General features: G+C 44.0%; 1 protein-coding gene across 1 annotated transcript; it reads left to right on the top strand.

The window, feature by feature from the left end:
* The first annotated feature begins 1613 nt into the window (after positions 1–1613).
* On the top strand, positions 1614–10624 carry tp53i13 (tumor protein p53 inducible protein 13). The gene is made up of 9 exons (XM_084142876.1): positions 1614–2094; positions 2805–2882; positions 3127–3162; positions 3673–3731; positions 4082–4160; positions 5905–6033; positions 6583–6765; positions 7203–7980; positions 9282–10624. Exons 1-9 carry the CDS (start codon positions 1996–1998, stop codon positions 9395–9397), a joined length of 1557 nt encoding a protein of 518 aa, XP_083999002.1. The 5' UTR covers positions 1614–1995; the 3' UTR covers positions 9398–10624.
* The last annotated feature ends 5635 nt before the right edge of the window (positions 10625–16259 follow it).

Raw genomic sequence — 16259 nt, 5'->3', positions numbered from 1 at the left:
AGGCCAGGATAAAAAATAACAGGCCTTATCACGACAAAATAAAGGAGGAGCAAATTGGTCTCCAAAAACAGGCTGACAGCAAAAATACGAAATACTGACTAGGACTGAAAACAACAACGAAATAGGGAGAACACTTCTCAAGTACCTGTACATTCGTCTTGTGATCAAACACTGGTTAGTACTGTTTGGCATCGAGAAACTATCAGAGAAAACAGAGCAAGGGAACACAGGGAAGTGAGGGCATAAATACACAGGTGAACAGGTAGACACAAGTGACACCAAACGGAGGATGATTAGTCCCGACTGTGAGTGAGGAGGTGCCTAAGGTTGTCGGAGGATGACACCTAGTGGGTCGCTCCGGAACTGCGACCACCTCCTGTAACAGGCCCATAACCCTCCCAGTCCACCAGAAATTGGAGATCCCTCCCCAACAGCCGGCAGTCCAGGATCCGGTCCACAGTCAAAGCAAGCTGCCCTCCGACGAGGCGCAGCGGATGAACAGGATGAGGAGGGGGAGCCAGGGGACAGGTGGCAACAGGCTAGAGGAGGGACACATGGAATGTGGGATGCACCCGCATGGTGCCTGCCTCCAGGTCAACACCCTTGTAAGGGGGTCCGAGGGCATTTTAAAAGAAATAGCTGTACATCCAACACTACTGATATTTTTGTCAATATACCCCAATCACAACTCAAATACCAATATTTGTATGAATTACTTTAAAGAGCAACAACTGAAGGCAAACATCAACTTCTCTGTTTGAAAACAGCCTATGTGGCATTGATATTCATCAGAAAGATTTATTCCAGTGCCAAAATGAACTAAAAAGTGTAAGTAGGATAATTTCTGTGAGTTTTGTGAGATTTATGTAACTGAGGTCATCACGATTTACAAAATGGTTGGGTTTGGATTACAATCATGCCCACATGAGACCACTGCCGGCGAAGTCTAATCACTGCTGGCAGTAATCAAATTATCTGAAGCGTGCTGCAGTGCATGCTATCCAATCGCTCACCAGAATCAACCTAAAACCTGCCCATCTATTTACAGACAGCCAAACTAACCATTAGCACGCAGCGCCTCAGACTTGTTTAGACAACTATATATACACATGACATGGTCGCAAATGGGGTCATAAAGGAAATCATAACTAATTAGGCTGAATTCTTTGGACTTTTCCAAAGAATGCATGAGGACGCACTGACCAAATGAATGCATTGAATAAAGTTACTAATGACCATGGAATAAAGTACACACCAGTTGCTGACAGGTGTATAAAATCGAGCACATGGCCATGCAATCTCCATAGACAAACATTGGCAGTAGAATGGCCCATACTGAAGAGCTCAGTGACTTTCAACAGTCACACCATCATAGCATGCCTCCTTTCCAACAAGTCAGTTCGTTAAATTTCTGCCCTGCAAGAGCTGCCCAGTCAACTGTAAGTGCTGTTATTGTGAAGTGGAAACATCTAGGAGCAACAACTGCTCAGCTGCGAAGTGGTAGGCCACACAAGCTCACAGTATGGGACCGCCGAGCGCTGAAGCGCGTAAAAATCGTCTGTCCATGGTTGCCAGCGTTCAGACGGTTACGTGATAATTTGGCGCCACCACGTGGAAGAAATTAGTAGAGACCATGAAAAAAGAACCTACATTTTCTGTCCCCTTTGCGTTTCCGTAGCCAGTGCTAATGTGAACCGTATGGTAAAGAAAAAAGGACCCCTTCGAATACTGTATTTTGGCGGATACCTCTGCTGTAACAGCATCAATGCCTCGCTTTGCACTGGATGTTTGCGCTCAGTGCCAACAGAGAGGGATTTTGCAGTAGCTCGCGCCGATGGTTCTAGACGTGGGAGCTACAGCGATGGGATGATCCACATGTTGACTAATGGTTGTTTAGAAAAAATATGTATTTAGCTAAAGAGATTAACTCAAACATACATCCCTTAAGATCATCACAACGCCGTGACTCGCGCGCGCTCCACTGAATGGAGCAGAATGTCTCCACCAGTGTCGACTCTGCTGTCCGGACTGTGGCTGTGCTTGGTTCTGTCTCGTGCTGCTAGTTCGATGTGGCAGGCCTGTGACAATGGCAAGGTACAATATGAATCATTATGGACTATTTTATACTGCCATATGCAGTGGTGGAAAAAGTACCCAATTGTCATACTTGAGTAAAAGTAAAGATTCCTTAATAGAAAATGACTCAAGTAAAAGTGAAAGTCACCAAGTAACCAGACTACACTATTTTCTTGTTGCCAGGGGCATACTCTCAACACTCAGACATAATTTACAAACGAAGCATGTGTGTTTAGTGAGTCTGCCAGATCAGAGGCAGTAGGGATGACCAGGGATGTTCTCTTGATAAGTGCGTGAATTGGACACATTTTCTGTCCTGCTAAGCATTCAAAATGTAGCGAGTACTTTTGGGTGTCAGGGAAAATGTATGGAGTAAAAAGTACATTATTTTCTTTAGGAATGTAGTGAAGTAAAAGTTGTCAAAAATATAAATAGTAAAGTAAAGTACAGATACCCAAAAAAACTACTTAAGTAGTACTTGATACTTGAAAGTATTTTTACTTAAGTACTTTACACCTCTGGCCAAATGTCACATCACTTCACTTTGTATTGCCTGCTTCAAGTATAATAGCTAGACAATCTGGATAATGACCAAGAAGAAAAACCATAGCTATCACGTCAATGCAATGACATGATGAATATATGTGCCATCGATTTTATGTTACCACTCTAGACCGCAAGCAAACTGTGACAGTTTTGTATCTGTATGATTTTTCTGTGACTGACAGCTCTTGCTGGGGAGAGACCTGCCCCCCTCACTTGCGTGGAGCTGTCCTGTGATTTCCTGGCCTGAGTCCACCACTCAGGTAACCATGGAGCTAGCCACTTGAACTATTAACCACTGTTCCACATAACACACATACAGATTGGTAGTAAACTACTGTAAGCATGAATTACATGTTCACTTAACACAAACTTGAGCATTGATGATTATGAAGCCTATTTATCTTGTTCACTTGGCTTAATATTGTGCATTTGTTGTGTGCATTTTCCCGAGCAAATCCATTGCTGAAACACAGTGTAAACCAGGTCTTTCTCCTCTGTTTGCAGAAGATTCCTAGCATTGACACAAAGTATCCCCCACAGGTAAATCAATCAACTTGGCAAACAGAAAACACAATGAGCTAGCATTATCTTTAGTTAGGAACACATTCTTTCCAAACACTTAGATCACAGTGTAGCTATTACTGATAAGTCTTTGGAGCGACTGATTCGTTACACAAATATACTATAATGAGCCACCAGCTCATTTCCTGCTAGAGAGGGCGCATGACCTGATTGTTCAATTCAATTTAATTCAATAAAAACAGAATTATCCCTGAGAGGCAATTACTTAGGGCACGTCTGCAAAAACAACAACTAGACAACATACCACAGTGTTTCTGTCAGGAAGGATAGGATGCAGACGTTGCCTAATCCTGGGCCCCGTTCAGCAGGGCGCAGCGTTGCAGAACGTTCACATAGAAATGTATTATGTAGAACTAAACATGCCTCTCTGAAATACAGAATGAGAAATCACGCCTGGTCTCTTCATTACATATTTATCAGCAAATGGCGCTGATACATAGTCTGCCCTCTTTTCCTGTCTGACCTCAGCCGATCGAGCACGTCTGCATGGACACACCGATCACCTACAATCACACTATCCCCAACAGGTAAGATGCTGCGGACGGACACACACAGAAAGTGTTACATCACCAAGTACACACCATACACACTCACCTGGGAACATGTGTCAAATACAGTTAATTATGACAGGCTGTTAAATGTGCACTCCATTTCTCATGCAAATATTCATTTATATTACTTTGTAATAACTCTTTAATGTGACTATGTAATAAATCTGTATGTAAACAGCCAAATACATTTTCTGGGCAAGTGGCCATAACCATAAATAAAAACTGCTCCTGACCTGCCTGATGGGCAAGTGCCTCTGAGGGCTTAATGTCAATTCCTGTGTTGCATGCCATTTAGTGTACTGTCATTTTGTGGGTGGTTTCTGTAGTGGTGCTCACCGGACTGTAGGGGCAGAGAGTGGAGAGTACCTGTACTGCCCCCCTCAACGCTGGCTCAACAACCTGCAGGTAACCACTAAAACCATGACACCACACACACACACAACCTCACAGAGATACAGTGTGGAGAACAAGTATTTGATACACTGCCGATTTTGCAGGTTTTCCTACTTACAAAGCATGTAGAGGTCTGTAATTTTTATCATAGGTACACTTCAACTGTGAGAGACGGAATCTAAAACAAAAATCCAGAAAAACACATTGTATGATTCTTAAGTAATGCATTTGCATTTTATTGCATGACATAAGTATTTGATACATCAGAAAAGCAGAACTTAATATTTGGTACAGAAACCTTTGTTTGCAATTACAGAGATCATACGTTTCCTGTAGGTCTTGACCAGGTTTGCACACACTGCAGCAGGGATTTTGGCCCACTCCTCCATACAGACCTTCTCCAGATCCTTCAGGTTTCGGGGCTGTCGCTGGGCAATACGGACTTTCAGCTCCCTCCAAAGATTTTCTATTGGATTCAGGTCTGGAGACTGGCTAGGCCACTCCAGGACCTTGAGATGCTTCTTACGGAGCCACTCCTTAGTTGCCCTGGCTGTGTGTTTCGGGTCGTTGTCATGCTGGAAGACCCAGCCACGACCCATCTTCAATGCTCTTACTGAGGGAAGGAGGTTGTTGGCCAAGATCTCGCGATACATGGCCCCATCCATCCTCCCCTCAATACGGTGCAGTCGTCCTGTCCCCTTTGCAGAAAAGCATCCCCAAATAATGATGTTTCCACCTCCATGCTTCACGGTTGGGATGGTGTTCTTGGGGTTGTACTCATCCTTCTTCCTCCAAACACGGCGAGTGGAGTTTAGACCAAAAAGCTCTATTTTTGTCTCATCAGACCACATGACCTTCTCCCATTCCTCCTCTGGATCATCCAGATGGTCATTGGCAAACTTCAGACGGGCCTGGACATGCGCTGGCTTGAGCAGGGGGACCTTGCATGCGCTGCAGGATTTTAATCCATGACGGCGTAGTGTGTTACTAATGGTTTTCTTTGAGACTGTGGTCCCAGCTCTCTTCAGGTCATTGACCAGGTCCTGCCGTGTAGTTCTGGGCTGATCCCTCACCTTCCTCATGATCATTGATGCCCCACGAGGTGAGATCTTGCATGGAGCCCCAGACTGAGGGTGATTGACCGTCATCTTGAGCTTCTTCCATTTTCTAATAATTGCGCCAACAGTTGTTGCCTTCTCACCAAGCTACTTGCCTATTGTCCTGTAGCCCATCCCAGCCTTGTGCAGGTCTACAATTTTATCCCTGATGTCCTTACACAGCTCTCTGGTCTTGGCCATTGTGGAGAGGTTGGAGTCTGTTTGATTGAGTGTGTGGACAGGTGTCTTTTATACAGGTAACGAGTTCAAACAGGTGCAGTTAATACAGGTAATGAGTGGAGAACAGGAGGGCTTCTTAAAGAAAAACTAACAGGTCTGTGAGAGCCGGAATTCTTACTGGTTGGTAGGTGATCAAATACTTATGTCATGCAATAAAATGCAAATTCATTACTTAAAAATCATACAATGTGATTTTCTGGATTTTTGTTTTAGATTCCGTCTCTCACAGTTGAAGTGTACCTATGATAAAAATTACAGGCCTCTACATGCTTTGTAAGTAGGAAAACCTGCAAAATCAGCAGTGTATCAAATACTTGTTCTCCCCACTGTAGCTAATATGTTTAATTAGTCCAGTATTGCCACAACAGATTGTCCAACTCTAATCAGTCTCTACTGTTGATGTGTGTGTGTGTTTGCAGCATGGAGCAACAGTGTTGCTGTACCATCCGTGTGCTCCTGTTCGTCAGCGTGACCTGCTGTCTGTCCTGGGACACTGCTGTCTGTCTGACTATATCATAACGCCACACCCTGACCTCAGCACATACCGGGTGAGTGAGTCACCACACATGATAAAGTCAATCTCAAAGGAAACATTGCCTTTACTTACACTAAGATATCAGTAGAAGTGATTTACCATCTACTCTGTACTAGCTTGTGAAATGGCTGATATCCCAATAGATGTGCTGAAATCCCAAGGGAACCATATCCTTACCAATAGGATTCTAGAAAACCCACAATGGCACGCCGTAGTGGCATAGTTGACCCTGATTATAGATTACACTGAAAACAGACACCACCTCACAAACCATGTCAACTATGATAGCAGGGCATTCAATTGACACCCCAACAGATGCATAGACAAAGTCAAAACAAGACACCGGAATGTTCCTTCTATCAATGGGGAACACAGTATAATACATCTTCAGAGTGCCCTGTCATTGAAATGAGGGTTGTGTTCATTAGGGCACACAGTTACAAAACAAGGGGGAAAGCGAACGTTTCTTATTGGATAAATAAAGATAGCACTTACCCATTTTCTTCCTTTTGGTGCCTACTGAACATAACCTTGTGGTGACTGATTCTCTCTCCTGTTGAAGCCGTTAGCGCTGGTGTCCTGGGGTCGCACGCTGGAGCTGTCCCACGTGACCACGCTGGAGGTCTGTGATTGGCTGCAGTTGACAGCGGCACACGATAACCGTGGCGACGTGGGTCAAAGCAGACAGTATAACTTGCTGTTGACCCATCCTGCAGATCACAAACACGCATACCCAAAGCAAAAGGTGAGCCAGAAGACAGAGAGAGGAGAGGGCACTACATGGTTGAAAGTTTGAAAGACAGCATAAAGCAGTGGTATTCAAACCTTTTCAGTGGGAACCACATTTCTTTTGCCAGAATTTCTGGGGACCCCATTCCACCCCAAATCTACTGACACAACAATCAAATCTGTACATTTTGATTTTCACATCAACAAATAACCTTAAATTCATTACATTTTCATCGCTTTTAACCAAATTAAAAGAACCAATATACATAAAATTATCTGTACTCTGACATTTTTGGTATTTGGCGAACCCACTGCAATTCCCCCGCAACCAGGGTCGCGACCCCGACTTTGAATACCACTGGTGTAAAGTAACGTGATGCCCTGAAGCTGTCGTAGAATGATTTTACTGTTTGGATGATTTACTGAGTGTACCTTTTTGTCGATCATCACCAGTCTCTGAGGCAGTGCTGTGAGGAGACCCTCTCTCTGCTCCTGGATGGACGGTTGGAGGTGACAGACTGGGGGAGAGGGAGGGTCCGCAAGAGCCGAGCTACACTCAGGAAGGAGGGGAAGGAGAAGAAGAGACGGGCCATCCTGGACAGAACCGAGCCGAACAGAGTCCAGAAACATGGAACCACGCTCAAACCTGAAGCACAGAGCCCAGCCACACTGAGGGCTACACAGAGAGGCACGGACCGAGGACTCAAAGTGACTCAATCTCGCCGCAGAGAAAATTACACTAATGAAAAAGATCCCAGAGGCAAAGTGAGAGAAAAAGACTGGGTGAACCAGAACGAAGCAGAGGACAAGAGGCAGAGCGGGAAAACTGGAGACGTCCAGGAGAGAGAGGTGAAGAGCAGCAGAAACGAGGGAGAGATACAGCACCTTAAGTCTCCAACCAAGTGGAAAAAGCGTCTTTCTCAGACTCAGCCCAAGCAGCTGGCTGTCACTCAGGCTAAAAGCCAGGACAGGAGAGCAGACTGTGATGGTAGGGTGGGCCACTGCGAGTGCACTGAGACGGTAGCTCCGCTAGGGGGTGCTGCGGCTGGACCCGGTGACAGGATGCCGCCCACTCCGCGGACAGACGAGGCGTTGTGGGCGGCAGCGGCGTTGGGCTTCCTCCTGGTGCTGCTGGTGCTGTCCGTGCTGCACACACGCCTCTACCGCCACTGGCGCACAACGCCCAGCATGTACTGGCACGACCCCAAGCAGGACTACGACAGGGTGGCAGGTGGGTTCATTGGGGCTCACACATCCCCCCCTCCTCAACACACACTTCGTAGGGCCCTATAAAATCTGCGTTGCGTAGAATGTGGACGGAATCACGGAATGCAGACATTAAAATGGAATTCAACAATATAAAAAAATATATTTAACTTAGTAAGAAATCAACTAAAGGTATTGAACTTAGAACATTTTTAATTTGCGTAAGATTATCATTATACATGAACAACGTGTGCGTGTATATACAGTGGGGAGAACAAATACCCACATCTACATCCAATTCTACACATTTTGCCATAGGGTAGAGAGAAATGTTTGCAGTTTTGAATATGACATCTGAGTGAGACTGACTAACACAATCAATGGGGGCCCCCCGACCGATAATTCGAACATAACAAGTTTAGATAGCTGGCCGCTAAACTAACTTAGCAATCTAAAAATGTTTTGCTGACATGGGCTAATTGAGTGACTGTCAGTGACTGACATAATGAGGAAAACTGCTGATGCACAACCACATTTCGAAATTGCACCTTGTATTCAAATCAAATCACATTTTAATTGGGGTAATATGTACATGTAGGTAGAGTTATTAAAGTGACTATGAATAGATAAAACAGAGTAACAGAAGCTACTATTTTAACTTGCAACAGTAAGTTGAGACCCCGACTGAGTTCCTCAATTTTTTTACATTTTTTGGGAAATTGATCAGAGGGCCTTAAAAAAGGTTAAAAAGTCTAGTTGCCCATCCCTGGTCTACACTTTGTGTAGCCGTTAGCGATGATGCTAATGTAATGATAACCGTCTTCTGGAAAGGCTTTCCCAAAAACCTTTTCAATTAAATTCAACTACTAGAATATCATTCTTCACCTGGAAGAATGACATCATGATTATTTGAATCAATCCAGTGGCCATTTGTTTTGCAAACTCTGCATTTACATGAGCGCTACAGAAACATCGCTAACCAAACAACAGTCTCTTGCTGGTGCACACTGGAATTAAAGGGTAACTACACCCACATATCAACATTTCTTAGATTTATACCAGACCTAAAAAGTGGTCTCCAGATGTGGTTTAAGCATTGTTGTGGACTTAGAACATATGATTTTGTTGTTTTACTATTAAATAAATATTGATTTTGATAGCAAAAACCTGAAAACTGAAAAAACTGAAACCTAAAAATAACATTTAAAAAATCAGCCTCATCATAACTGATTTTATAGGGCCCAAACTTTTACAACTGAGCGTTGTCCTTACTGTTAATCCTCTTTTGCAGTTGTTCTAATAAGGGGTGTGTGTTGTGTGTCTTAGATATGATCCGCAGGAGGCTGAAGATGCCAGGGAGGAGGAAGAGGAGGGCGTCCAAGAGCCGAAGACAGGAGTGTGTCCTCCTACCACCGAGCTCCAGCACAGAGGAGGACGAGTAGAAACAGATCTGTCTCATCCCTCCGTTTATTTACCCGTCTTGTCTTTAGCCCTGTGAGAAGAGAAGTACGAGGAGAGGACATTGGGACCTAAAAGCAGGGTACTCCCACTGGCCTAATAACATTGCTCTGCTGAAGAAACTGAGCATTTTATGGATTATTTTGTAACGAGATCTCAAACAGATGAATCTTCTATTGCCGGTAGTTAAGAAGGAATATTTTAGTATTTTAACTGTCATATAACACTCCATAGTACAAAACCCCATTCAATCAGATCACATTACAGTAGATCATTCACAATCACCGCTAATGACACAATTTTACTACACATTCAAACATGTTCACATAGGGGCAGATTCAGATTTAGGAAATGTAAGCCTTTCCTACGCACTTCGATGTAGTTGGTATTCAGACTTGCCATATGAAGGTGTGCAACAAGATTTGCGGGTGTGGCTCCCACAATAAATGTAATTAAATCCCAGAAAACACACCCACTAGGTGGCTGACAGAATTGACCAGGGAGTTTTCGTTCAATTCGTTTTTCTGTTCAATTATCTAAAGCAATCCCTTTAAATATTTATTTAGACAGTGAAGCTAACATTTTACATTTTAGATCAAATGTTTCCTATGAGGCGACAGTACAGAATGTCACCTTTAATTTGAGGGTATTTTCGTACATATCTGTTTTACCGTTTGAAGAAGTATTTGGACAAATTCACTTAGTGTATTGGTTGTCAAACGTTTCGTATTTGCACTCAATGATTACATCAAGCTTGTGACCCTACAAGATTTTATTGTAAGTCAGAATAGAATATGTTTCTGAACACTTTACATTATCGATAATCATGAATTAATCGTAAATAATGAGCCAGAAGCTTGATGTAGTCTTTGAGTTCAAGGAATATGGAACCAAATACTAAACTTTTGATTACTTTACACTAAGTGAATTTGTCCAAATACTAACGACTTCTTCAAATGGGTGGACTAGATATAAAGTGCTTTAATTTCTAAACATTAAAACAGATATGTATGAAAATACCCTCAAGCTGACATTCTGTACTGTCTCCTAATATATCCCAAAATGCTGAAGTATAGAGCCAAATTAAAATGTTTAGCTTCACTGTCCAAATACATATGTAGGGGAGTATAGTTGCATTGTCTTGCAGTAGTGTGTACGATTCCATCAAATACTGTTGTGTGATAGTAATAAATAATTGTTTTTTAATCATGTTTTGTGAGTTATAGTTTTAATTAAATATATGTATTATTGCCACATACACCAGATAGGTGCAGTGAATCAAGACATGGACAGAGTGTTGTTGTATGTTGATTATTGCTTTGCTCCTACTACACTACGGCCAGTGTACTCCTATGAAGCTATTGGTTGGAAGCTAACCGTTTCAACCACAGAACTAGAGTAATTCTATTTCTATGGTTTCAACAACCACAGGATATTAATTATGTTGCTATGCAGGCAATGAAAACACTTGGGAGCAGCAATACCCGTTGCAGGCTTTAAAAAAAATGTATCTACTGTGTGATGTTTACTAGTAATCCAGTATCAGATGTAGCTACCCGGAACATATCCCAGTCACTTCGCCGACACTGACGTCTCGCTTCCAGACAAGCTAAACACGTTCTTCGCCCGCTTTGAGGATAACACAGTGCCACTGATGAGGCCCACTACCAAGGACTGTGGCCTCTCCTTCTCCATGGCCAACATGATTAAGACATTTAAGCATTTTAACCCCAGCAAGGCTGCCCGCCCAGACGGCATCCCTAGCCGCGTCCTCAGAGCATGCGCAGACCAGCTGGCTGGTGTGTTTATGGACATATTCAATCTCTCCCTTTCCCAGTCTGCTGTTCCCACATGCTTCAAGATGGCCACCATTGTTCCTGTACCCAAGAAAGCATGGGTAACAACTAAATGACTATCGCCCTGTAGCACTCAATTCTGTCATCATGAAGTGCTTTGAGAGACTAGTCAAAGATCATATCACCTCTACCTTACCTGTCACCCTAGACCCACTTCAATTTGCTTACCGCCCCAATAGATCCACAGACGATGCAATCGCCACACTCTGCACACTGCCCTATCCCATCTGGACAAGAGCAATACCTATGTAAGAATGCTGTTCATTGACTATAGCTCAGCATTCAACACCATAGTAGCCCCCAAGCTCATCATCAAGCTCGAGGCCCTGGGTCTGAACCCCGCCCTGTGCAACTGGGTCCGGGACTTCCTGACGGGCCGCCCCCAGGTGGTGAAGGTAGGAAACAACATCTCCACTTTGCTGATCCTAAACACTGGGGCCTCACAAGGGTGCGTGCTCAGCCCCCTCCTGTACACCCTGTTCACCCATGACTGCGTGGCCAAGCACGCCTCCAACTCAATCATCAAGTTTGCAGACGACACAACAGTAGTAGGCTTGATTGCCAACAATGACGAGACCGCCTACAGGGAGGAGGTGAGGGCTCTGGGAGTGTGGTGCCAGGAAAATAACTTTTCACTCAACGTCAACAAAACAAAGGAGATGATCGTGGACTTCAGGAAACAGCAGAGGGTGCACCCCCCCTATCCACATCGACGGGACCGCAGTGGAGAAGGTGGAAAGCTTCAAGTTCCTTGGCGTACACATCACCGACAAACTGAAATGGTCCACCCACGCAGACAGTGTGGTGAAAAAGGTGCAACAGAGCCTCTTCAACCTCAGGAGGCTGAAGAAATTTGGCTTGGCACTTAAAACCCTCACAAACTTTTACAGATGCACAATTGAGAGCATCCTGTTGGGCTGTATCATCACCTGGTACGGCAACTGCACCGCCCGTAACCGCAGGGCTCTCCAGAGGGTGGTGCGGTCTGCCGAACGCATTATCGGGAGCAAACTACCCGCCCTCCAAGACACATACAGCACCCGATGTCACAGAAGGCCAAAAAGATCTTCAAGGACATCAACCACCCGAGCCACTGCCTGTTCACCCCGCTATCATCCAAAAGGTGAGGTCAGTACTGGTGCATCAAAGCTGGGACCGAGAGAATGAAAAACAGCTTCTATCTCAAGGCCATCAGACTGTTAAATAGCCATCACTAGCACATTAGAGGCTGCTGCTGCCTATTGAAATCACTGGCCACATATTATGAAGAGTGATCAGATAAATTGGGCGGCAGGTAGCTTAGTGGTTAAGAGCGTTGTGCCAGTAACCGAAAGGTCGCTGGTTCTAATCCCCGAGCCGACTAGGTGAAAAATCTGTCGATGTGTCCTTGAGCAAGGCACTTAACCCTAATTGCTCCTGTAAGTCGCTCTGGATAAGAGCGTCTGCTAAATGACTAAAAAAATTAATAATAATAGCAATTAATTGCAAAATCCCTCTTTGTCATGAAAATGAACTTAATCCCCAAACTGCATTTCAGCCCTGCCACAAAAGGACCAGCTGACATCATGTCAGTGATTCTCTCGTTAACACAGGTGAGAGTGTTGACGAGGACAAGGCTGGAGATCACTCTGTCATGCTGATTGAGTTAGAATAATAGACTGGAAGCTTTAAAAGGAGGGTAGTGCTTGAAATCATTGTTCTTCCTCTGTTAACCATGGTTACCTGCAAGGAAACACATGCCGTCATCATTGCTTTGCACAAAAAGGGCTTCACAGGCAAGGATATTGCTGCTAGTAAGATTGCACCTAAATCAATCATTTATCGGATCATCAGAACTTCAAGGAGAGAGGTTCAATTGTTGTGAAGAAGGCTTCAGGGCGCCCAAGAAAGTCCAGCAAGTGTCAGGACCGTCTACTAAAGTTGATTTAGCTGCAGGATCGGGGCACCACCAGTGCAGAGCTTGCTCAGGAATGGCAGCAGGCAGGTGTGAGTGCATCTGCACGCACAGTGAGGTGAAGACTTTTGGAGGATGACCTGGTGTCAAGAAGGGCAGCGAGGAAGCCACTTCTCTCCAGGAAAAACATCAGGGACAGACTGATATTCTGAAAAAGGTACAGGGATTGGACTGCTGAGGACTGGGGTAAAGTCCTTTTCTCTGATGAATCCCCTTTCCGATTGTTTGGGGCATCCGGAAAAAAGCTTGTCCGGAGAAGACAAGGTGAGCGCTACCATCAGTCCTGTGTCATGCCAACAGTAAAGCATCCTGAGACCATTCATGTGTGGGGTTGCTTCTCAGCCAAGGGAGTGGGCTCACTCACAATTTTGCCCAAGAACACAGCCATGAATAAAGAATGGTACCAACACATCCTCCGACAGGAACTTCTCCCAACCATCCAAGAACAGTTTGGTGACGAACAATGCCTTTTCCAGCATGATGGAGCACCTTGCCATAAGGCAAAAGTGATAACTAAGTGGCTCGGGGAACAAAACATAGACATTTTGGGTCCATGGCCAGGAACCTCCCCAGACCTTAATCCCATTGAGAATTTGTGGTCAATCCTCAAGAGGAGGGTGGACAAACAAAAACCCACAAATTCTGACAAACTCCAAGGATTGATTATGCAAGAATGGGCTGCCATCAGTCAGGATGTGGTCCTGAAGTTAATTAACAGCATGCCAGGGCGGATTGCAGAGGTCTTGAAAAAGAAGGGTCAGCACTGCAGATATTGACTCTTTACATAAACTTAATGTAATTGTGTGTCAATAAAAGCCTTTGACACTTATGGAATGCTTGTAATTATACTTCAGTATACCATAGTAACATCTGACAAAAATATCTAAAAACACTGAAGCAGCTAACTTTGTGAAGACCAATACTTGTGTCATTCTCAACTTTTGACTACGACTGTACACAATCCATGTCTCAATTGTCTCAAGGCTTAAAAATCCTTCTTTAACCTGTCTCCCCTTCATCTACACTGATTGATGTGGATTTAACAAGTGACATCAATAAGGGATCAGTCTGTCATGGAAAGTGCAGGTGTTCTTAATGTTTTGTACACTGCCAGGACTGAATGAGGTGCGTTTCTTCATCACTGGTTATTTGCACAAATCAGGATTTCGCAGGTGTTAGCATCTTTCATTTTTTGGAAGGAATGAGAGGGGACGTTCGGCCCGTTACATGCGAAGAGAGGGTTCCGCTCCTCATTACGTGACACTTTAGTTCTGGGTTAACCGAGATTATGACCCATAGGGCTCTGGTTAAAGTAGTGCACTATAAAGGGAATAGGGTCCCATTTGGGACACAGAGTATGCCATTACTATGTAATGAGCTGTGATTAAATGTTAAAGACTTCAGACATAAAGCTAACCACCTGTGAAATCATTCACACCAAGACGACAGTTAAAGTGTGACTACATGAACCAGAGAGACAGTGAGAGAGACTGTAGTTTGTACAGTTTACCCAGAACGGTGCTTTGATACAACCTTTGGCTTACCTCCTGATGTAGGTACCAAGCATCTCGAACGAAACAAAAAAATACATCAATTTAGGACAATTCACTTGTTTTTTTGTTTTTATTAGAAATGTACAGCTTATGAGTTTCCATTACGATTTACCTTTTTTAAATGTTCTACTTTTTACCGTTTTTACCTCTGTTAAAAGATATTCTCCCATCACTGATTTCCCAGGTAAAGAGGTGTATGTGGTACGGGGCACAGTGCAGTGCCACTGTCTGAACAACATGATGACGAGTGTGTGTTCGTTGTGCATTGAATGCGGGATGCATATGTGAAAATGTGCACAACATGGAGGCAGACTGACGCGTCTAACATTCCCAACATTCCCACTAAAAAGGGACCCTATACTAAAGTGTCCACTAAGAAAAAGAAGGGGGAAAGGCGTAGCATTGTGCAAAAGCCCTTTCCCCTCAGACTTGAGATGAGTTTAGTTCTAACCAGCGGCAGACTTCAGACCCTATTCACTTCCCCCCTCAGGCCTGAAACCCACCATGGCAAGCATAAATAGATCTGATCTCCCAAACACAATACGAACATACAGCTTAATAAAAAAATAGCATGAAAATATGTTTATATATAGGCCTTTATTCTATAACAGGTTGTCTGAGAGGTAAAGGAGGACATCGTAATGGGGAAGAAAGTATTTTATACTGGCCCAGTGTGTCTGTGTGTGTGTGAGATGGTGATAGATAATCAACTGAGGGAACCCAAACAGCTACAACATCACTAAGCATTAAGCCAGTCTAGCAGGAGACGTGCAAAGGCAATCGTGATTGGAACTTTACATTTGACAAATCTTTTGGACCTGATTTGACGGGGAACAGATAAAAGATCTCATCCCCCTACAGGTTCATTAAATGTCGTGAACACATGAGAGCACAGTCAGGCGGATAGTTAAACGAAAGGGACCCCGTGGATAAGTGAACATGGGTCAAGCTGACATGGAAGCCCTTTCAGGTGTCCAGGATCACACAAGCCGTGTGTTTGGGTCCAAATAGTCCCTCCCTGTTTCAGTTAGTTTTCATCCGTTTAGTTCCTAAATAACATGACCCAGATCCATCTAACAGACGATCACTGAAGTCCTTGATGCGAAGAAATCAAACTAAATACGTGGAGTGCTATGGTCGGCATGTGTCACTTAGCTAAGTGTGACCGTTCATTGGTTTAGCACAGTATAAAACAGGGCAACTTTTCCCAGTGCCCCCACAAACCTACAGCAAGTGCAGTTTGTCATTTTCACAAAACATTTGTTCCCAATCTAGCTACTCTGCCTCGAGTTGGCATATGTTTAAGAGCAAGCTTTGTATGGATCCCACTGTAGTGCCATTGAGATGATGAGCTTTATCTAGTGACTGAAGCAGCCAATGGCTGCATAATATATTCACTTCCTTGTCATGCCGCTACCAGGTATTTTTCTACTGATAGTATATTATACCCCTTCCCTTCCCCTTTGGCTACTGACATATTAGA

Source organism: Coregonus lavaretus (assembly GCF_964263955.1).
Source record: "Coregonus lavaretus genome assembly, chromosome: 26".
NCBI lineage: Eukaryota > Metazoa > Chordata > Actinopteri > Salmoniformes > Salmonidae > Coregonus > Coregonus lavaretus.
The sequence above is the reverse complement of the archived record's forward strand: the minus strand, read 5'-3'. Positions and strand labels throughout refer to the sequence as shown.